Below are 24,172 nucleotides of genomic sequence, written 5' to 3'. Positions count from 1 at the left end.
AATGGTTCAAATGGCTCTGAGCACTATGGGACTTAACATCTACGGTCATCAGTCCCCTAGAACTTAGAACTACTTAAACCTAACTAACCTAAGGACAGCACACAACACCCAGCCATCACGAGGCAGAGAAAATCCCTGACCCCGCCGGGAATCGAACCCGGGAACCAGGGCGTGGGAAGCGAGAACGCTACCGCACGACCACGAGATGCGGGCTCGGGTATAGCATAACACTGAATTATTTTTAAGTAAAACACACTTAAAACATTAGGAAAGTAGAAGAGATTGGCAGCGTTGTGGAGAGTTTCCAAACTACTGTGCGAAATTCTTCCATGACATCTAAATTTAAGTTCATATGTCGCCGTGACGGAACAGATGATGGTTTGGCGTTCCATTTCGAGTTATTCGTAATTTTGCACTATGTACGCGATCGCTGTTTGGCTGCCAGCAACCCCCAGAAGTTGTCTCACACCCACAAAACTTCTCCCCCAACTCAAATAAGCTATGTCACTCAATTATTATGTAGTAACCGATGCGCAGATGTGATGGAGAAGCCACCTTCAATGTATTGTAATATTAAGCAACAGACTTGATAGTTCGCTGCCCGGCATCAGCCGAGCCGTCTAAGGGGCTGCAGTCATGGACTGTGCGTCTGGTCCCGGCGGAGGTTCGAGTCCTCCCTCGAGCCTGGGTGTGTGTGTTTGTCCTTAGGATAATTTAGGTTAAGTAGTGTGTAAGCTTAGGGACTGATGACCTTAGCGGTTAAGTCCCATCAGATTTCACACACATTTGAACATTTTTTGGAACTTGATAGTTTGAAGAATTTTACACTAAGTTTAGCATCAGCCATTGATGTGATAGCATGGCCCCCAATTTCAGTATCACAGCTAAACCGCCCCTTTTACATCACTTTGCGAGTATGATTACGAATATTGGTAGATTACTGTGCAGTACGTGCATTCATTGTTAATTCTCGAACACAAGCATGATCAAAGTACATCAGACAACGCTCTACAAATTTGTAACACTTCGAGCATAGTGTTTAATTTACGAATTATCTCTCAGCGTATGGGAGTCACAGAGCATTCTCCCCGTCTTAGGATAAAAGACCAACGTCACACAGTCATTGACCAACACACCCTGCAGCACCGTTAATCTCCATGCGATCAGAAGAAGAGCGCTACACTACACGTCTCGTGAATTAATATAGCTCTCCAAGTCCCAACCATCCAAGTGCACGAGATTTCTCGAGATGTTACCATGTCGAAGAACTTAGCACTCCTTATCGATGTATAGTAACAGATTTCAAAGTGCGGTAATGTAATAGCATACAGTTAAGAAGAACAAGAAAAGACTTATTTTTATACTCGATGGAGTTCGAGACGAATTGAGTTGGATACATTTTTACCTAAATCAACGAAGCTATCAACTCTAAATTATTGTTCTAGAGGCTAGGATCTATACTTGGAGGGCACTGGTAAGATAGAGAACATAAACACACACACTCCTAAGACTACTATGTTCTACACTTAAAAACTGGCTATAGTGTTAGATCGAAACCCTTTCCCACCTATCAGACATACATCCTTCTTCACAGTTTCTCTAAGCTGAACTATCTTATCGAATGGTAAATATTTTGCGGAGACGTATAGTCTCTACTGTTCACATCCAATCACAGTTAATAAATTATACAATGCCTGCATAAGGCCTACATAAAATGATACTTACTAGTCGGGGATACATCCGATAAGGAGACAGATAAACGCAAAGCAGCAGCGTTCGACATGTGAAAATCACAAGTCATTCCGTCACTAACTCTCTAAACAGCGCATCAGTTGGGCAGTGCCTACAGAGGGGTTGCAGCGCATCACAAGCTCTTACCGCTAAGTTAGTTATGACTCTAGAACAATACTTTAAAGTTGATAGCTTGGTTGATTTACGTAAAAATGCGTCTTGATTTTACACCCGGGATGCGACAGGGGTGATCGCATAAATGAAAGCTCCTTTAGAGGAGTGTGTCAAGTTTCTTCACACATGAGATGGAAATCCTCTGATGACTGACAGGTTTACCGTTAACGATCGCAAGTAGACAGTGCTTTAAAATACATACAGAACACGTAGCTGTATACTAGTAGAACGCAGGCTATGTCACGTGACTGATGCATCCGGAATCACTGGTACCTCAATAGACATACAGTATAATGCAGCCTCAATGGGAAAAAAATTGACTGCTGCCTCCCTTATTCCCTTCATTTCGATGTCCACGTTTCCTGGGATTCCTCCTGTTGCAGCATACTGGGTCCAGTATACTAATTGTTCTATGCGAACCAGAAGATAGCAAAGTACTTCCTTAGGTTCACCACATTAGGCTCTATATTCGGTCAATATATACCTATTCCCTGGTCACTTTTCGCAATTCTGTCGATTTCAGGTCAGATCTGTATATGCGATTATGACATAACATCTCGTTCTGTGTTCTAAAATTGATTGTAAATGCAGCACAAATGCCACCACCTAGTCCAAATGCATTGATCAGGAGGTGTAATACAGCACTGCACTCAACTGTATCCAGTCACCTCCACATTCGGAGAGCGTTTGCTCTGCTACCTTCCAGGTACCGACCCTAGACTCTAGAACAATACTTTAAAGTTGATAGCTTGGTTGATTTACGTAAAAATGCGTCGAACTCCATCGGTCTGGAGCTCCATCAAGCACAAAAATCATTTGTTCCTTGTTCTTCTTAACCGCCTGGTATAACATCACGACACTTTGAAATCTGTTACTATACATCAATAAGGAGTGCTAAGCTCCTCGACATGGCCGCATCTCGAGAAATCTCGTGCCCTTGGAAGGGTTAGGACTCGGAAAGGTCCCTTCACTCACGAGACGTCAAGTGTAGCAGTCTTCTTCTGATCGGTTGTAGATTAATTCGGTAACAGTGCTGCAGGGCGGGTTGGTCAATGACAATGTGAGGAGGGTTTATTTGGTTGAGAGAAGATATAGTGTTTGAAGACACATTTGCCAGTTCCCTAGACATGAGAAATAATTTAGTTCACCTTGTAAATTATGGGGATGATTTGGAATCTACTACATCACTGACATCCGTATACGAGAGTGGAGATACCAGTTTCCTCTATTTGTTTCTAGTTGCCAAGTAAATGTCTTTCTGGACGTGACAAGTTTCTAGTTAGTCAGTGTTTTACAGCACACCCCACCTTGCTAAAGTTTCGGGTTTGTAGAGAACTAATTTCCAGTCTATATCTTGGGAATGATGTTGCCCTAGCGATCGGTAGAATGCTGTCTAGTGCTGGATATCGAGAAGTACAGCGAAAATGGTATAATATTATCGTGAACCATACGAAAAAAATACTTGTGTTCCTGTAGACCCCGAGTCTGGAGATAAGAGTAGAAAAGTTAGCATGCAAGTAAACAGGTTCCTTGCAGAAACATTAACGTGTTTGTGCCGACGGGAAACGAACCCGAATTTGTAGAACAGTTCTGAGAGCGACTTCGGTCCACTGTGGGTGTTCTGGTCGCGCCTTGGGGGTCTTGATTGTAGGCTGGGGGAAAATATCTAGTGGTGTGAGGAGTATATATACAGTACTGCCCGTATTCACGGTATATGTAAGAACGGTGTAAAAGGGATGATATTGTTTAGCACAGGATACGAATTGTGTGTTTACTACAATGGCACGGTATGCGGTGGTATATTGCTGGGCTGGAGAGCGGTTTCACGCACTAATATTCAAGCTCCTGTCCTCGGTGGGAGAGCAGGGTAAACGAGTAAGAGTCTTTCCAAATTTGTCAATGTATATGGTTGTCTGAAAGATTTTATTGCCAGTGCAATATGGCGATCTGTGTAAAATAGCTGCTGGAAGTCTCATCTGCAGAAAGAAAGAAAAGGTGGATGGTGCGTCGATACCATCGGCATCAGTAATTCACTGGGTAAATTCGATAAGAGCCAATCATAATGCTAGATTTATTCACATCCTTTGTGCTGGGATAAAGGAGCCTCTACATAGCGGATGGAGTGTTTGTGCGTGTTGAAAGCAGGAAGGTTAACACGCGATGGATAGGTTACCACTTCAGGTCCGCGAGGAAGACTGCATTCGATGTTATTCTGCGCTATTTTCTGTAAACAGGTTCTCTTAGGACAAGAATGTCCATGCATACATGGTGAGACCTCAATTTTTTTATACTGTTTCCGCGAGGTCGACTGGATTCTTATTTCTACATAGTCATGTGACATCAGTATAAGATTTAGATCCTTGTTAGATGTGCTTGCGAGCGTTTGTAGCTACACGCACGCACTTCGCGGCGTTGCTTAGTCACTTTGAACAGTTAAGCACAGTTAGACACGTCTCTCATGTTGCGCGAGGAACAATGCAGCCTGTGCTATTCTGGGAAGCATTGGAAATCTCTCTCGGTGCTGGACCATATCACAGCTAGGCGTCATCGCGCATGGGACCAGTGTGAGCGCGCCTTGGATTTCTGTGACGTCAGTATAACACTCGAAGAACTCTAACTGTATACAGGAAAACAGACCTAACTTTCACCTGCAGCTGTGTGAGAACAATGGCTCGCACTGGCTTGCGTCCGGCGGTGGCTCGCGGCGTTGGCGGCGGCTGTGGTGGTTGTGGCAGCTAAATCGGGTGTCGAGTGGTGGAATATGTTTTTTATTAGCAATCTTTTGTATAAGCTATATTCCATCGATTTCACCAAACAATCGGATGCTTCGAATTAAGAAAAACCACCCCCTACATGTGATTAACACCAGTTTAATTAATTTGCATACATTTTATATTAATGTGGTGTTGGCGGTATAGTAGTTAATGGGAGGGAGCGCGTGGTTGGATGACATGGAGCAGAACAGCAGGTTAAGTGAAGAACACTAGGTAAATTTGCATAATTTTTATGTAAAACGCAATACAAAAGTTTAAGGGGGTGTGTGGCAATGAAGAATGCGTCAAAAATTGCGTTCAAAAGCATGTGAAATTCTAAAAGTGTACCAGAAAATGGTGGGAGGACTTAACTAATTACTTAATTTAGTATCAATGGTGGTAGAATATTTTAAGGAAATGGGGGTGACATGGAAAACCACTTAACAGAACAATAGGTTAAGTGCCAACAAAGGCCCAAAAATTAGGTTAAGACACCCAGGGTACAGTGATGAACATTAGGTTATGCATCATGTTTCCTCCATGTATTACTTTTTAAAAGACGTACATGTTTCCAGACAGCAGGTAATGATGATCAAGTGAAATTCAACCCCCACAAACTTTTTTTTTTTTTTTTAAATAAACAATATACACTTGAATTTCTTGTTATGAGATCCTTCCTCTCCACCAATTTCTATATATTCCATACAATGCCTTGAATCCCCTAAATTGTTTAAATAAACAATAGTCCACACAATGTCTAAAATTTTTAAAGAATATTCCATACACTACAATCGACTACCCTCCAAATGATCGATCGACTGAGAAGAGGTGGCGGTTGGATGAGTTAGGATAGTGGAAGTGCCCTTTTTCCCACCATTGTCTTAGGGTTGCATTGTCCTGACGGAATTTGAACTTCCCACCAGGGGGGTGTGGCACTTTCACACCAGAGAGGTCAATTAATTGACCAATTTAATGAAGTAGTCAATGTGACCTAAATTATCTTCCCACCATTTTCTTAGGTTAGTAGAGGTTGCATTACCCTGATGGAATTTGAAATTCCCACCAGGGGGGCATGGTCGAGGGCATAGCACTTTCCCACCAGAGGTGTTAACTAACTGATCAAATCAATGAAGTTGTCAATCAAATTGATAAGAGTGAGAGGGGGGCCTATTCCAATAACAGACCTGAATGTGTACCTGTAGCAGTGAGGGGGGAGGGGTTGGGGAGGGGGAGGGGGTGGGGGGATAATAGGTTAAGTGTCTGTCACTTAAAAGGAAATCGGGATGACATAGAAAAGCAGTTACAGAACAGTAGGTTAACTCATACCTGAAAGTGTACCTGTAACAGCGATGGGTGAGGGGTTTCCCGAGAGGGGGGTGGGGGGGAAGTGTGAGGGGGGGACAATGGGTTAAGTGCTGTGACATGGAAAACCACTTAGCAGAACAATAGGCTAAGGACCTGTCAAACAAAGGAGAACAATATGTTAAATGCCTGTCAGTCAAAGGAGAATAATAGGTTTGCCCCTGAGTGCATACCTGCCCCTGATGTAGGCAACCCGCACTAACGAAAGACCGAGCGAGGTGGCGCAGTGGTTAGCACACTGGACTCGCATTCGGGAGGACGATGGTTCAATCCCGTCTCCGGCCATCCTGATTTAGGTTTTCCGTGATTTCCCTAAATCGTTTCAGGCAAATGCCGGGATGGTTCCTTTGAAAGGGCACGGCCGATTTCCTTCCCAATCCTTCCCTAACCCGAGCTTGCGCTCCGTCTCTAATGACCTCGTTGTCGACGGGACGTTAAACACTAAAACCATCACCACCACTAACAAAATGCACCTGTACAGACGTAGCCCCACTACTTGCACCTGCACGTTGTCATGCAAAATGTTGGGTGGGTTGTGCAGAACATGTCGCCGCTTCTTTCGCAAAACTGGTCGCAGGTGATACTCCTCGGATGTATATATGTATATATATATGATAACTAAAAATTTTAAGAAACTAAATAAAATTAAAAAACTGCATTAAAATTCCTTACACGTATCATGAGAGCTTGGTGGTAGAGAGGTACTGATCACGTACAGAACACTGTGGTTCTGAATGCTAATGGGTGATTTCCCATTCTTTATTTTTAAATTTTTATCGAAATTACTTTGATTACAACGTTTGTTCATTTACATTGCTTGAATGTAATTTTTTATTTCTATTTCTTTGTGATATAATTTTAATTATCATATGAACTCTCCAATTTGCTCGATTGTTACTTCACATCATTCTTTTTTCGTTTGTGAACTTTGTTCACATGATATTGATTATTTTTATGTATTAACGTCGTTGTAACATTTCATGTTTTCGTACACATTACTGTAGGCATTATTGCTATTCGTTATTGTGGTTGAATTTCACTTTTACTTATAATTCCTTCTTTCTTTCTCCATATTCGTTTTTTTTCAGAATACAACAATAATTTACGTATTAAATGTTTCTAACCTAATCTATAACACTATTACCATCCAAAATATCCACATTTCGTAGTGGTAAGTACATTTTTGTCACTACTGCATATTTGGTGCAAACAGATTATTTCGTATTTTGGTCTTTACCCGATCGACCACGAATTTCGTATGTTCCACTACTATGACAGACGATTAAAAATAATGGTGACCATTTGCACAAAGATTCCAATAGGTAAAATAATGATAGGAAAGAAAAATTGAAGACAAATGAGACATTACTACGACGATCTACATGACGTTACAAAGAGGTAGAAATAGAAACATTGCATTAAATCAATTAATTAGATACAAATAATGATCAAATTCATTTACATAACGAATTACAAATAAAAATTTCAAATGATTTTAGGATATTCGACCTTTTGCACTTTACGGATGTCCATTAACCACTACGCTACACTACCACTTTGTCCAGTATTCGCATTTTTAAAGCCGTATACTATTCTAAGAACAAAATTACACGATTGTTACAAAAACTAGTAAACTGGAACACCATAAACTTTTCCTTGACTGCCATTTGTCTCGAGCTGCAGTGCATCTCGTTAGAGCACGTGGTTCCATTTGTCTTAAGATAAGTGCATCACAAGATAAGTGCATGGATCTATGAGGTCATCGCGGAACAGTGAAAAATGGTTCAAATGGCTCTGAGCACTATGGGATTATGGGACATCTGAAGTCATCGGTCCCTTAGAAGTTAGAACTACTTAAACCTACCTAACCTAAGGACATCACACACATCCATGCCCGAGGCAGGATTCGAACCTGCGACCGTAGAGGTCGCACAGTTCCAGACGGAAGCGCCTAGAACCGCTCGGTCACACCCCCTGGCGAGGAACAGTGAGAAACTAAGTTTTCAGTAGGATCAAAGTGAAAATATCGCTGTGGTTTCTCCACGAAATCACTTACGCAGAAAGCGTTAAACCGACATCCATGTGCTTTGATAAGAGCCAGAAGGCGTCACACGATGAATGTCTAAAATAGAAACATGCAACAGTGCTTTTTTGATAAAGTGAAATAAAACCAAATTTTGGCTGGTTGCTTGGAATTGTTCCAAAATACCTGTTGACGTAACATACAATTCTTGTAAGATAATTTAAGGAAGTTAACAATGAAGACACAGTTCCAATTTTCAGATGATGCATGAAACGTTATGTATTATGTCAATCAGAAAGTAATGGCTACTTTCTTTTCACTTTACATGAAAAGTAAATGCGATTTAAATGTCAACCACAACATTGACGATTAATTTGTCACGTTTGAGTAAAATCTCCACCTTTATGCACAGTTTCTTTTCCACCATGAAACTCGAGCATGTAAACTTGTGCGGTAAGAATCGTGGCCCAGCTTCCTCAGCCGCTGGTGCTCCAAAGTGATGCCTCCGATGAGCTTCATTTGGTGGACCGAAGAGACGGAGAGACGGACGCGGTGTGGTGCAGTTCCTCGTTATTCCGGTCGGTCGGCATTTTCGGTATCCGGCACGCAAAAATCTTGCAGTAGCCGAGTTTCTCAGTAACGACCATCGCAACGCACTTACTGCCGACGCAACTCGTCTGCTGTGTTACCCAGCGGTCGCCGCGGACGATTTTGTCGACGCGCTACGTGTTGTGTGGCGTCACTGCAGCAGCTGGCCGGCCGCTGTGCGTGGCATCGGCCAACTGCGTGCGCCTTTCAGCTTATCTACAGCAACGAACCCCTTGTCTTTTCATGAATGCGTTTCGGCGTTCATCAGCAAGGAATTCAACTCCAGAACATCAACATACGGACATCAACGTCGACCATTTCCGAAAGTTATATAGTTCTGCCATCTGTTGATGTAGGCTTCCGTAAACAGACATCTTGTGAAGCGCAACTCGCTCTGTTTTTCCGCGAGATCCATAGTGCTGTTAACAACGGTGCTCAGGTTGACGTCATGTTCCTTGACTTCGGGAAGGCATTTAACTCAATCCTGCACTGCCGTTTAGCGACAAAAAGACAGGTTTGCAGAGTGTCGGACCAGATTTGAGACTAGGTACAAGAGTTCTTTGCAGAAAGAACTCTACACCTCGCTCCTAATGGAACAAAATCGACGTACGTAAAGGTAATTTCTGTAGTACCCAACGTATGTAAATGATTTAGTAAAAAGCGTCGGAAGCTCTTTAAGAGCGATCGCAGATGATGTGGTTCTCTATATGAAAGTAGCAACACGAGAAGACAGAGCCGATTTGCAGGATGACCTGCAGAGGATTGATGAATGGTGCATGTGGTGTCACCGCCAGACACCACACTTGCTAGGTGGTAGCCTTTAAATCGGCCGCGGTCCGTTAGTATACGTCGGACCCGCGTGTCGCCACTATCAGTGATTGCAGATCGAGCGCCGCCACACGGCAGGTCTAGAGAGACTTCCTAGCACTCGCCCCAGTTGTACAACCGACTTTGCTAGCGATGGTTCACTGACAAAATACGTTCTCATTTGCCGAGACGATAGTTAGCGTAGCCTTCAGCTACGTCATTTGCTACGACCTAGCAAGGCGCCATTACCAATTACTATTGATACTGTAAATCATGTACCGTCAAGAGCGACGTTCTTCATTAACGAATTAAAGTTAAGTACTCCACCAGCTACGTCCGTTTTTCTAAATTCTAATTTCCTTGTCCTGTTCCAGACCTCACGCCAGCCTGCGTGAGCTAAAACGCGTGCCTTTAGGCTTCCTCTAGTAACGGTGTTGGCTCTCCTGCCAACCCACAACAGTGCAGGTTCTGACAATTTACCCCGAGTGTAAATAAATGTAACATATGGAGTGTACACAGGAAAAGAAATCCGACACTGTACAACTACATTATTGATGTCAAACTACTGGAAACAGTATCTACCGTAAAGTGTCTAGGAGCGAAATTAAACGAAATGACCACTTAAAATAAATAGTCCGAAAAGAGTATGCCAAACTGAGGTTCATTGGAAGAATTTTAACGAATTGTAACTCGTCCACGAAGCAACTGGCTTATAAGACGCTTGTTCGACCGATTCTTGAGTGTTGTTCATCAATGTGGGACCCTCACCAGTTTGGACTGATAGGTAGGACAGAGAAGATCCAACGAAGAACGGCGCGTTTCGTCACGGGTTCGTTTAGTCGGCCCAAGACCGTTACAGAGGTGCTTCACAGACTCCAGTGGCAGACTTCAAAGCAGATGCGTTGTGCATATCAGAGAGGTTTACTGTTGAAATTTCCAGTGAGCACTTTCCGGGAAAAGTCTGATACTGTATTACTTCCTCCCATATACATCTCACGAAATGACCACGATGAAAAATTCCGAGAACATAAGGGTAATACAACGGCTTACTAGCAATCATTCTTCCACGTCCAAACGAAGTGGAACAGTGAAGAGGGGATACGTTGGTGCTACCAAAAGGATCCTCCACCGCACTGCATTCGGTTGCTTGCGAAGTATGTTGTAGATGCAGAGGACGCAGTTACTGGAATGAGCTGTAGAAGGTTTAGGGAGGTGTGGCAAGTTCAAAGTTCTTACTGCTTATTTAAGTATAGCTGTACGATTTGTGTGGTTGCAGGTAACGGGACGTTCGAGAGACACCTGGGCCGCAACCTGCCGATGCTGATCTGGTGGTACGGGGGCCAGCCCGTGCGGACGCCCTACTACCAGCTCAGCTACGCGCTCATCTGCTACTGGTTCATGCTCATCTACCTGTCCACCAGCACGCTGGACGCCTTCTACGTGACGCTCATCATATACCTGTCGTCGCAGCTCAAGATGCTCAACGCAGCACTGGCTGACACCGTCCAGCTGCCCGGGCGCGGTGAAGCGGCTACCGTAGGCGACCGGCGGTCCGCGGCCTCTGTAACACGGCACGGGGACTACCGGAGGCTCGTCCAGTGCGTCCTCTTCCACCAGGAGATCATCAAGCTGCGTAACGCAACGCTCTGTCTACAGCCTAGCCAAAGTAAAACTGCCCTAGAAGAATATTTCGTGCACCTGAAAATAGACAACCCAGCTTACATCGCCTGCATCTGTATGTTGGGTTGCCTATCTCAAGGCGCTTGAAATATTTTCCTGGGCCAGTTTTATTTTTTCCATCCTGTATAACTGTTGGTAATAGGGGAACTCGTGCTTAAGATTTTCGATGTCCCTTCTTAATTGTGGTGGTTAATCTGAATATTTATATACATTCAAGCGTGTGGAAAATGACATTGGTTCAAAGTCAGCTAAGGTTCTGGGGAAATCGATTACAAAATTAACAAAAAGAGAGGTTCTTTTGAAGTAAAATGTGGCAAAGGATGAAATCAGGTGATCCGACATCTGTCGAAGATGTGGCCACAGCACTGCAGGAGGGGTTGACCAGCTGTGTGCAAACGTGCAGCACGTGGGGAATTGCCCAAACGTTGGACAGTCCCGCGACCACAGTCCGTAAAATGCTACGAATCAGCCTGCACTGCTGTCCATGCAAACTCATCCGTGTTGAGCGGTAGCATCCTGCTGACTTGCCAGCAAGACAAACTACGACTCCGGAATTTGTTGCTCTCGTGGATGTGGATAACGAATGGCCGCAGCACATTCTGTAGACAGATAAAACCCATTTTCGTTTCGCTACGGTTGCAGGTTCGGTTCCAATCCTGCCTCGGGCATGGATGTGCGTGATGTCCTTAGGTTAGTTAGGTTCAAGTAGTTCTAAGTTCTAGGGCACTAATGACCTCAGAAGTTAAGTCCCATAGTCCTCAGAGCCATTTGAACCAACCCATTTTCTTTTCCAAGGACACACAGTATGCAGAATTACAGAATATTGGCAATAGAAAATCCGCACGCACACCAATTGTTACCACATCATTCTGAAAAAGCAAGTGTGTGGTGCAAGTTAACGGTATCGTTCATGGCAGGCTGTGTTTCTCGAGATGAGCCCTGCGGGTCTTGTTACCTGTACGGTCACTAACAGTTTTTTGCACATCAGCGTCACTCCAGCTTCTTGACAGCGTGCATGTTTTTATGCAGATGGCGCTCATCCGCACATTGCACAACCAGCGATGCGGCTGCTGCAGAAGCATTTCGGAAATGTATGAACTGTCAGCGCTCATTTCCCTACAGCCTGCCCGTCCACATCACCTGATCTTAATCCATGTGACTTCTGGCTATGGTGCTATCTGAAAGATGCTGCGTTCAGTGCTTCAATTACGAACATAGCTGAAGTGAAAGAACGAACTGCGCAACGCATTCCGAACGTGAACTCTGAGGCACTCCAATCTGTTGTGGAGCATGATGTTCCCCGATTTCAACTTGCGGCAGAAAACTGTGGGCAGATTATTGAACATGTCTTGCACCAGTCTCACGACAATTAGAAACAGATGTCAGTTTGCTTTTTATGTGGTTTTTGGCCCCAGCACAATTAAAAACCGATGTCATTTTTCTTTTGATGCAATTTTTAGCCCCAGGGCAATTAAAAGCAGACATCATTTGGCTTTTGATGCAGTTCTAGGCTCAGAACAATTAAAAACCAATGTAATTTTGTTTTTATGCAGCTTTTGGCCTCAGGAGAATTCGAAACCGATTTTTCCCACCCGGTTTGGCAGGACCTTGACTTCGTGGATGGGCTCACCGAACAAACAGTGCAGCAATTGTTGATTGCTGAACATGTGCGGTCATGCGCATTGAAGAGTATGGCTGGTCCAATATGCAACTCAAACCATAGCCCCAGCACTGCAGTTCCTCTGCCATTTCTACCCGATCCGATTTACATTAAGACGTTGGCAGAGACGTCTATTGTTAAAATTTACGTTCTTTTTTGTTCCCCGGCGTCAATAATATACTGTTCAAATTTGCGAGCAGTGGTTCTCTTCCTACGCGCTTTGAAACTGGAACTTTAATTATGGTCATCATATGCTATTCCTGGTAAACATGTTCTATGAATTTCACAGTGTAATGAATTTTATTGTTTATTTATTCTACCTAATTACTTCGAAAGTAAAAGAGTTACAGTTCCAAGGCTTGTAGAAAATGCCTTGTAGTACCAACAATTTTCCTTTCATTGATAATATGGGTTATTAATGGTGTACAATAGTGATACTTATTGAATAACAATAGAACACATAAGCATGGGGACTTATTGTTGCTATTTCAGCTTAATTCACCACTGTTTAAGTCAGTGTTTCAAAGAGAAAGCAAATGAAATACAAATTATCCTCCTGATTCACACATCCAACGTGTGCCCAGCCTCTATACTTGATACAAAGCACCCAATCTTCTTCAAATGGCACCATTCACTTTGAAAAATGCAGTTTTCGATCCCTTCTGTTGACCCATTATTTCCAGTAAAATCCAATTTTCTTTGCCGCTATGTAATTAGTTTCTCATGATAACTCTCTCTGCGTTAATTATCTTTTGGAACACTTAAATTCAGTTTTCTTCAACTCTTTTTAGCCTTTCTTTATTTGGCTTCCAATCTCCTTTTCTCGGTGGCGATCTTTTGCTCCCTCCGAGCGAGGTGACGCAGTGGTCAGCAAACCGGACTCGCATTCGGGAGGACGACGTTACAAACCCGTGTCCGGCTATCCTGATTCAGGTCATCCGCGATTTCCCTAAATCGATTCTGGCAAATGCCGGGATGATTCCTTTGAAAAGGACACGGCCAACTTCCTTTTCCAATCCGATGGGACCAATGACCTCGCTGTTTAATCCCATCCCCAAATCAGCCAATCAAACAACATTTTCTCCTTCAATTGTTGTGTGGGAGGTAGTGATACAAAGGTCCCACTTTTGAACCTCCCTCGGGGTCATTTTGTTAGATGTAACACTGCTCAAACTATTTTCACGCATTCTTCATTCATCTTCCTCTTATTTTTGTTCATTTTCTGCCACGTCAGTCTGAAAAGAAGTGATAAGAAGAAAATATAATCTAAAAACTGGAGTTACTTGTGGTCGGTACAGGAAGACAATCGCGTGGTCCGTACTGCACAACTGACATGCTGTAGCACCTATTCATATTCTGCGTTCTTTTAGAGAAATTGTCATGAAACGTTTGTTAGATGTCATTCCTTACATAGCATAGATAAGCGAAATACAGCAACGTTATTAATCTCTCACCTTGAAAAAGGGTGCCACAGGCCTGATGTTATCCTAAGAACAGTGCGACCACCGCCAGCCACGCAGAGCAGACAAAGCACTGAAGAGAGGAAGGAGGTATACGTGCTTGCTGCTTCTTAAGGTACACTTTTACCACCTGAAGGCAGAAAGGTAAATCCAAGTAGTGGCCGGCCAGCCGATACTGCGCGGCTTTCCCCTCCACCGAGATTCTGACCCACAAGTGATCCAGTCACATCTACGGTGCAACGAAAGACTTTGCTCCCGCTGCATCAGAAATGACGTAGAACGTCGCTAAATCCATGTGATTATCTGATGATCGCCATGTTATTTGCACGGTTCTACCAATCGGGGAAAATTTTCGAATGATTTTCAAACATTTCTCTAACGCTTTGTCTCTAGCACTGTTAATTAGAAGGATAACTTGAGCTGTGAGTGGTGTCCACATGACACACGTGTACAGCGGGCAAGACCACGTCACTGAGGGAGGCAGTGTGAGGCTAGTCCGTTCTTGAATGAACCTTTTGAGTGAGTCTTTAGACATTCTGCTGCGTGCTCCGAGCTGGGATCCTGCTGACGGTGCCCCTGCAGGCAGTAGCTCTACCGTGCTGAAAACTGATAAACAATGGCCTCTGATAAGAATACGAACTGCCGCCATTAATAAATGACGTTTAGGGGCACCATCACGGTGAATTTATTGAAAAAAGTCACCGTGAACTTCGCAGCAATGCACTTCTGATAAAAACTAACATAATGAACTCGAATAAAATACTGTATACAACAGCCTTCATCTCATAAAAACCCTTTTATTCATAAGTGGTTACGGTTTCTACCTGATGTGGACGAAATAGAAGGAATGATTTAATGTAATGAACATAAAGTAAAGAATAATTATACGCTTCTCTACCGAGTGATGACGTGTGGAGACGATGGCACGGAGCAGGACAAGTGGACGCCGTCCAGTGACGTCGACTGGTCACTGCGTGGCGGTGTCGTGGAGGCAAACAGCAGACGTGCTGCTCCTTGCCTGTCGCCCTGCGTCGTCTTTAGCCAACACGATACAACGTATGCGATACATGCCAAAGAGCATGAATTGTTGTTGTTGTCGTCTTCACTCCAGAGACTGGTTTGATGCAGCTCTCCATGCTACTCTATCCTGTGCAAGCTTCTTCATCTCCCAGTACCTACTGCAACCTACATCCTTCTGAATCTGCTTAGTGTATTCATCTCTTGGTCTCCCTCTACGATTTTTACGCTCCACGCTGCCCTCCAATGCTAAATTTGTGATCCCTTGATGCCTCAGAGCATGTCCTAAAAACCGGTCCCTTCTTGTTGTCAAGTTGTGCCACAAACTCCTCTTCTCCCCAATTCTATTCAATACCTCCTCATTAGTTATGTGATCTAGCCATCTAATCTTCAGCATTCTTCTGTAGCACTACATTTCGAAAGCTTCTATTCTCTTCTTGTCCAAACTATTTATGGTCCACGTTTCACTTCCATACATGACTACACTCCATACAAATACTTTCAGAAACCTTAATATCATGCTGCGTATTATTGTAAGTTATATCAAAATAACAATTTACTCGTAAATATGGTTTTCGAGCGAGTCTTCAGGTGTCGTGAAAATTCCACAATGCTTCATCGGTGCAACAAACCGTCGTCTTGAAAATGGCGATCGGTTACGCTGATGAAATACTGCAGAATTTTCACAAAAATATTCGAAGTCTCGCCCGAGAACCATATTTACAAGGAGTCCGTCAGGAAAGTCTCAAGCAACACAACAACGTACATGTTGACTCCACGCAGCCAGCAGTCGACACCAGTGTGCACCGTCCACATTTGCTGCCCCCATCTCCTAACGTCGTCACTGGTTAGGGCACCGTATAGTTTATTCTTAACCGAATGTTTATTGCATGTCATGTTTCCGTCTGTTCTGATGTACTCTGATTTACAGAGCAGCGCCCGAAGGTGACCCACATCGGGTCGAAACCGGTCACCACTTGGAATAAAAGGGTTTTTATACGATCAGGCTTGTTGTATAATGTGTTATTACTATTCATTGTGATCTCTGATATGCTCAATATGTATACAAAGATTATAACTAACTAGAAAACAGAAAATACTACACTACTGGCCATTAAGATTGCTACACCAAGAAGAAATGCCGATGATAAACGGATATTCATTGGACAAATATATTTACATTTTCACGCAATTTGGGTGCATAGATTCTGAGAAATCAGTACTCAGAACAACTACCTCTGGCCGTAATAACGGCCTCTATACGCCTGGGCAATGAGTCAGAGCTAGGACGGCGTGTACAGGTACAGCTGCCCATGCAGCTTCAACACGATACCACAGTTCATCAAGAGTAATGACTGGAGTATTGTGATGAGCCAGTTGCTCAGCCACAACTGACCAGACGTTTTCAATTGGTGAGAGATCTGGAGAATGTGCTGGCCAGGCAGCAGTCGAACATTTTCTGTATTCAGAAAGGCCCGTACAGGACCTTGCAACATGCGGTCGTGCATTATCCTGCTGAAATGTGGGGTTTCGCAGGGATCGAATGAAGGGTAGAGCCACGGGTCGTAACACATCTGAAATGCAACGTCCACTGTTCAAAGTGCCGTCAGTGCGAACAAGAGGTGACCGAGACGTGTAACCAATGGCACCGCACTATACCATCACGCCGGGTGATACGCCAGTATGGCGATGACGAATACACGCTTCCAATGTGCGTTCACCGCGATGTCGCCAAACACGGATGCGACCATCATGATGCTGTAAACAGAACCTGGATTCATCTGAGAAAATGACGTTTTGCCCTTCGTGCACCCAGTTTCGTCGTCGAGTACACCATCGCAGGCGCTCCTGTCTGTGATGCAACGTCAAAGGTAACAGCAGCTATGGTCTCCGAGCTGATAGTCTATGCTGCTGCAAACGTCGTCGAACTGTTCGTGCAGATAGTTGTTGTCTTGCAAACGGCCCCATCTGTTGACTCAGGGATCTAGACGTGGCTGCACGATCCGTTATAGCCATGCAGATAAGATGTCTGTCATCTCGACTGCTAGTGACACGAGGACGTTGGGATCCAGCACGGCGTTCCGTATTACCCTCGTGAACCCACCGATTCCATATTCTGCGAACAGTCTTTGGATCTCGACCAACGCGAGCAGCAATGTCGCGATACGATAAACCGCAATCGCAATAGGATACAATCCGACCTTTATCAAAGTCGGAAACGTGATGGTACGCATTTCTCCTCCTTACACGAGGCACCACAACAACGATTCACTAGGCAACGCCGGTCAACGCTGCTTTGCAGAAGCGTCTACACGTACATCTGCACCTAGATTACAAATCACTGGCAGGTGCTTGGCACGGGGTACTTACCATTGTACCGTGTATTGGAGATTCTTATCGTTCCATTCGCGAATGGAGCATAGGAAGTATGACTGCTTGTATGCCTCTGTGCAGTCTGTAATTAGTCCAGTACAGTCTTCGTCATTCCTAGGGAAGTCAAGGAGAATGTAGTATATTCCTAGGTTCCTCGCTTGATACTGGTTCTTACAACTTTGAATAACGATTTCGTGGTGCAATTGGGCGGCTGTCTTCGAGCGTCTGTAGTCTATCATCAATAGAATTCAAAATCTAGTTTTCCGACGTGTCCATGATGCTTCCTCGTAGATGAAACAAATTTGTCACCATACGGTCTGTCCTCCTTATATATATATATATATATATATATATATATATATATATATATATATATATATATATATATACGTTCACTGACACATCTTTTAGTTATTTGACGTATATGCCACACGTTTGAGCAATATTCTGGTATTAGACATACAAGTGATTTGTTAGCGATCCACTTCTGTAGAAGGACAAGATTGTCCTAGAGTGCTAGTAGTGCACCGAAGTCTGCCATCTGCTTTATCCACCATAGAGCCTATGTGATAATTCAGTTTCACATCTTCACGGTTTGTTACTCCCAGGTTTTTTTGTTTGTTGAGCGATTCCAGTTGCGTCTTGTTACACGATGAAAGGTCTCTGTTGGATTCCTTTCATGTTAATGTCTTAAATCTGTTGTCATTTACGGCATAAATTCCTCTTCTAAATTTACTGTGGTGTTTCTGACTATCTGGGAGGAGACTGAGCAGTGAAACGTGTTACTTTTACACATAAAGAAGAACGATCTGTCACACTACTACACTTTAAAACACAGTTTATATGTAATTCATGTCACACAGTCTCATACGGAACCTACATCCGCTTTCTTTTATATACTGTATATGATAAGATACTGTCATCCCCCTTCCCTTCTGTGTGAGAGGATGAATGAGCAAATGTATTTCTAGTTGCATGCTTGATGGTAGCAGAAAAGATGTCTGCTAGAGAACAGTAGGACCAACGTCGGAACAAGTAGCTACGCTTTCTAAAAGCAGAGAGGTTTCTACTCTTAGCATTGTCCTGTCCGTCCCTTGTCATGTTGGTATAGGAAGCTGCCTCTCTGGCCACTTCCGTTTGTATTGGTTAAGCACGCTCGGTAGGAGCCCAGGTCAGTCAGTCCGCGGCGAGCGTCTGAAGTGGTAAGATCCCTGGCTAAGCGCATCTCTGCTGAGGCTGTACGACAATGGATTTCTTAAGTTCAGCCTAACTGAAAATTTAATCATCTTTATTTCAGGTATGGATCTAAAATATCTAATGTTGTTGTTGTTGTGGTCTTCAGTCCTGAGACTGGTTTGATGCAGCTCTCCATGCTACTCTATCCTGTGCAAGCTTCTTCATCTCCCAGTACCTACTGAAACCTACATCCTTCTGAATCTGCTTAGTGTATTCATCTCTTCGTCTCACCTCTACCCTCTACGCTGCCCTCCAATGCTAAATTGGTGATCCCTTGATGCCTCAGAACATGTCCTACCAACCAATCCCTTCTTCTGGTCAAGTTGTGCCACAAACTTCTCTTCTCCCCAATCCTATTCAGTACTTCCTCATTAGTTATGTGATCTACCCATCTAATCTTCAGCATTCTTCTGTAGCACCACATTTCAAAAGCTTCTATTCTCTTCTTGTCCAAACTATTTATCGTCCATGTTTCACTTCCATACATGGCTACACTCCATACAAATACTTTCAGAAATGACCTCCTGACTCTTAAATCTATACTCGATGTAAAAAAAAATCTCTTCTTCAGAAACGCTTTCCTTGCCATTGCCAGTCTACATTTTATATCCTCTCTACTTCGACCATCATCAGTTATTTTGCTCCCCAAATAGGAAAACTCCTTTACTACTTTAAGTGTCTCATTTCCTAATCTAATTCCCTCAGCATCACCCGACTTAATTTGACTACATTCCATTATCCTCATTTTGCTTTTGTTGATGTTCATCTTATATCCTCCTTTCAAGACACTGTCCATTCTATTCAACTGCTCTTCCAAGTCCTCTGCTGTCTCTGACAGAATTACAATGTCATCGGCGAACCTCAACGTTTTATTTCTTCTCCATGGATTTTAATACCTACTCCGAATTTTTCTTTTGTTTCCTTTACTGCTTGCTCAATATACAGATTGAGTAACATCGGGGAGAGGCTACAACCCTGTCTTACTCCCTTCCCAACCACTGCTTCCCTTTCATGCCCCTCGACACTTATAACTGCCATCTGGTTTTTGTACAAATTGCAAATAGCCTTTCGCTCCCTGTATTTTACCCCTGCCACCTTGAGAATTTGAAAGAGAGTATTCCAGTGAACATTGTCAAAAGCTTTCTCTATGTATACAAATGCTAGAAACGTAGGTTTGCCGTTCCTTAATCTTTGTTCTAAGATAAGTCGTAAGGTCACTATTGCCTCACGTGTTCCAGTATTTCTACGGAATCCAAACTGATCTTCCCCGAGGTCGGCTTCTACCAGTTTCTCCATTCGTCTGTAAGGAATTCGTGTTAGTATTTTGCAGCTGTGGCTTATTAAACTGATTGTTCGGTAAATTTCACATCTGTCAACACCTGCTTTCTTTGGGATTGGAATTATTATATGCTTCTTGAAGTCTGAGGGTATTCCGCCTGTTTCATACATCTTGCTCACCAGATGGTAGAGTTTTGTCAGGACTGGCTCTCTCAAGGCCGTCAGTAGTTCCAATGGAATGTTGTCTACTCCGGGGGCCTTGTTTCGACTCAGGTCTTTCAGTGCTCTGTCAAACTCTTCACGCAGTAGCGTATCTCCCATTTCATCTTCATCTACATCCTCTTCCATTTCCATAATATTGCCCTCAAGTACATCGCCCTTGTATAGACCCTCTATATACTCCTTCCACCTTTCTGCCTTCCCTTCTTTGCTTAGCACTGGGTTTCCTTCTGAGCTCTTGATGTTCATACAAGTGATTCTCTTATCTCCAAAGGTCTCTTTAATTTTCCTGTAGGCAGTATCTATCTTACCCTTAGTGAGATAAGCCTCTATATCCTTACGTTTGTCCTCTAGCCATCCCTGCTTAGCCATTTTGCACTTCCTGTCGATCTCATTTTTGAGACGTTTGTATTCCTTTTTGCCTGCTTCATTTACTGCATTTTTATATTTTCTGCTTTCATCAATTAAATTCAATATTTCTTCTGTTACCCAAGGATTTCTACTAGCCCTCGTCTTTTTACCTACTTGATCCTCTGCTGCCTTCACTACTTCATCCCTCAAAGCTACCCATTCTTCTTCTACTGTATTTCTTTCCCCCATTCCTGTCAATTGTTCCCTTATGCTCTCCCTGAAACTCTGTACAACCTCTGGTTCTTTCAGTTTATCCAGGTCCCATCTCCTTAAATTCCCACCTTTTTGCAGTTTTTTCAGTTTTAATCTACAGGTCATTACCAATAGATTGTGGTCAGAGTCCATTTAAAACCTGGCTCCTAAATCTTTGTCTTACCATTATATAATCTATCTGATACCTTTTAGTATCTCCAGGGTTCTTCCATGTATACAACCTTCTTTCATCTTAAATTGCAACGCAGTGTATTTCGAGTGTGAAGTTCAGAATATCTTCCAGTAGTTGCTTTGTCACTACTTTGTGAGTAAAGTGGAACCACGTGTTGGTCAGTAACTCTAACTAAGATCATCAATCTTAAATGCGAATGTGCGTGAGATTATAACGTCTCGTCTTGACAATATTTTTCAATATAGCAACTTTTCTTTATGTTCAACCCACGTGGGGTGTACTTTGTGTGACCAGTACCACGTGCTTATACAATTGTTCGACCCATCAGGTTAGTAGTAAGATGATAGTAACCAGTTCGAGGTTTTTATTTTGTAAATTGCTTTTCGATCTAATTTATTTTAATTATCAAAATTATTGTGGAGTTACACTATTTGTGTAAACCAAGTTGACCACGTGAAGCATGTGGTGTAATCATCAAAGTAGCCCTCAGCTATTCTTTTCGGGAAGGTTTCACAGAGAGTTAGTATGAATTTAATATGCCAGTGTGTGGTAATTACATGACGGACAGGATTGCGCTTCAAACGTAACTTGTTTCAACGTTCTTCGTGTGTTATTTTATGAATGCAGTGTTGTATGTAGTCTCCCAATCTTGGCTCCGTATTTGATGCGTTCCGTAAGATTGCAAACTCACATTTTCACAATCCTAAATAAGGCATCAGTTTAGTTATGAATCAAGTTTGTAAATAAGGCACCAGTTTAGTTATGAATCAAGTTTTATATGCTGAAATTTTAACGGAACAATGATCAATGTTAAAATAAATGTCCAAATATAAACTGATTTATTTCTTTTTATTTAAATTGTCTTTATATATATATATATATATATATATATATATATATATATATATATATCACCGGTTATCGTAAGATGAATACTAAAAGTTAACTTCCTCAGATAGCTCACAGCTTTTAACCCACTTTTATGGTCTTGAATATCAGCACCGCTTTCAGAACAAATTAATGCAACAACATTACAACGACACTACGTGTGTTCGTCCGTCTATTTCCTTTTTTTTTTTTTTTTTTTAAAAAAAGCAAGTTGCCAATCTTTCCATCACTTCTACATCTTATCAAAATCAGACTGAGTATATATACAACTTTCTTGAGATAGTATCTCGTTATAGATAATTTCATCATATACAGGGCTATTACAAATTATTGAAGCGATTTCATAAATTCACTGTAGCTCTATTCATTGACATATGGTCACGACACACTACAGATACGTAGAAAAGCTCATAAATTTTTGTTCGGCTGAAACCGCACTTCAGGTTTCTGCCGCCAGACCGCTCGAGAGCGCAGTGAGACAAAATGGCGACAGGAGCCGAGAAAGCGTATGTCGTGCTTGAAATGCACTCACATCAGTGTCATAAAAGTGCAGCGACACTTCAGGACAAAGTTCAACAAAGATCCACCAACTGCTAACTCCATTCGGCGATGGTATGCGCAGTTTAAAGCTTCTGGATGCCTCTGTAAGGGGAAATCAACGGGTCGGCCTGCAGTGAGCGAAGAAACGGTTGAACGCGTGCGGGCAAGTTTCACGCGTAGCCCGCGGAAGTCGACGAATAAAGCAAGCAGGGAGCTAAACGTACCACAGCCGACGGTTTGGAAAATCTTGCGGGAAAGGCTAAAGCAGAAGCCTTACCGTTTACAATTGCTCATGGAAGAGGATGCGTTCAGTGCGAAACTTGCTTTCAGTGATGAAGCAACATTTTTTCTTAATGGTGAAGTGAACAGACACAATGTGCAAATCTGGGCGATAGAGAATCCTCACGCATTCGTGCAGCAAATTTGCAATTCACCAAAAGTTAACGTGTTTTGTGCAATCTCACGGTTTAAAGTTTACGGCCCCGTTTTCTTCTGCGAAAAAAACGTTACAGGACACGTGTATCTGGACATGCTTGGAAAATTGGCTCATGCCACAACTGGAGACCGACAGCACCGACTTAATCTTTCAACAGGATGGTGCTCCACCGCACTTCCATCATGATGTTCGGCATTTCTTAAACAGGAGATTGGAAAACCGATGGATCGGTCGTGGTGGAGATCATGATCAGCTATTCATGTCATGGCCTCCACGCTCTCCCGACTTAACCCCATGCGATTTCTTTCTGTGGGGTTATGTGAAAGATTCAGTGTTTAAACCACCTCTACCAAGAAAGGTGTCAGAACTGCAAGCTCGCATCAACGATGCTTTCGAACTCATTGATGGGGACATGTTGCGCCGAGTGTGGGAGGAACTTGTTTATCGGCTTGATGTCTCCCGAATCACTGAAGGGGCACATATCGAACATTTGTGAATGCCTAAAAAAACTTTTTGAGTTTTTGTATGTGTGTGCAAAGCATTGTGAAAATATCTCAAATAATAAAGTTATTGTAGAGCTGTCAAATCGCTTCAATCATTTGTAATAACCCTGTATAAAAATAGTCATTAAGATAGAACATGAACAGCAAAGGTCCAAACGCACTTCCCTGCGGTACGCCTGAGGATAGTTCCACATGTGTGGCTTACCCTATACCGTACTTTGTCCTCCATACCATGAAACCTTGTCAAAAATTTCGTTTGACACCCCATGTTATCGTGCTTTAGTTAACAATCGTTTGCATAATACTGACTCAAATGTTTTTCAGATGCCAAGTTATAACAAGATTGTTACTTTGTTACGTGGAAGACTATCTGCTGAAGTTATTTAAAACTGTCATCAGACCAATTGTGAACATTCACGAATCATTTTCATGGAGGAGTTCCACACCACAAAATATATTTGTGAGGATGTGTGATAGTCACGAAGGGATATCAACTGTTAGCTTGTGCTTAAACAGAATCACTATCAAGGAAACTCATTTGACGATATATATCCAGTAATTATAGTCAAATCTGGTCCACGTCATTACGGTGGCATCACCATATACTACTTTCGTTTGGTGGTAACTAGTGTCCTTGGCACGCGGGGG

General features: G+C 42.9%; 1 protein-coding gene across 1 annotated transcript in view; it reads left to right on the top strand.

Moving 5' to 3' along the window:
* LOC126481302 (odorant receptor Or2-like) overlaps positions 1-24,172 on the top strand; it is a 113,123-nt gene that overhangs the window by 35,142 nt on the left and 53,809 nt on the right. Inside the window, exon 2 of the mRNA XM_050104954.1 lies at positions 10,715-11,036. Coding sequence (XP_049960911.1) covers positions 10,715-11,036 — 322 coding nt within the window. The remainder of the gene's footprint in view (positions 1-10,714; positions 11,037-24,172) is intronic.

The sequence above is a fragment of the Schistocerca serialis genome, chromosome 5 (genome assembly GCF_023864345.2).
Source record: "Schistocerca serialis cubense isolate TAMUIC-IGC-003099 chromosome 5, iqSchSeri2.2, whole genome shotgun sequence".
In the NCBI taxonomy this organism is placed as follows: Eukaryota; Metazoa; Arthropoda; class Insecta; order Orthoptera; family Acrididae; genus Schistocerca; species Schistocerca serialis.
This window is presented reverse-complemented; position numbering and strand designations above follow the sequence as displayed.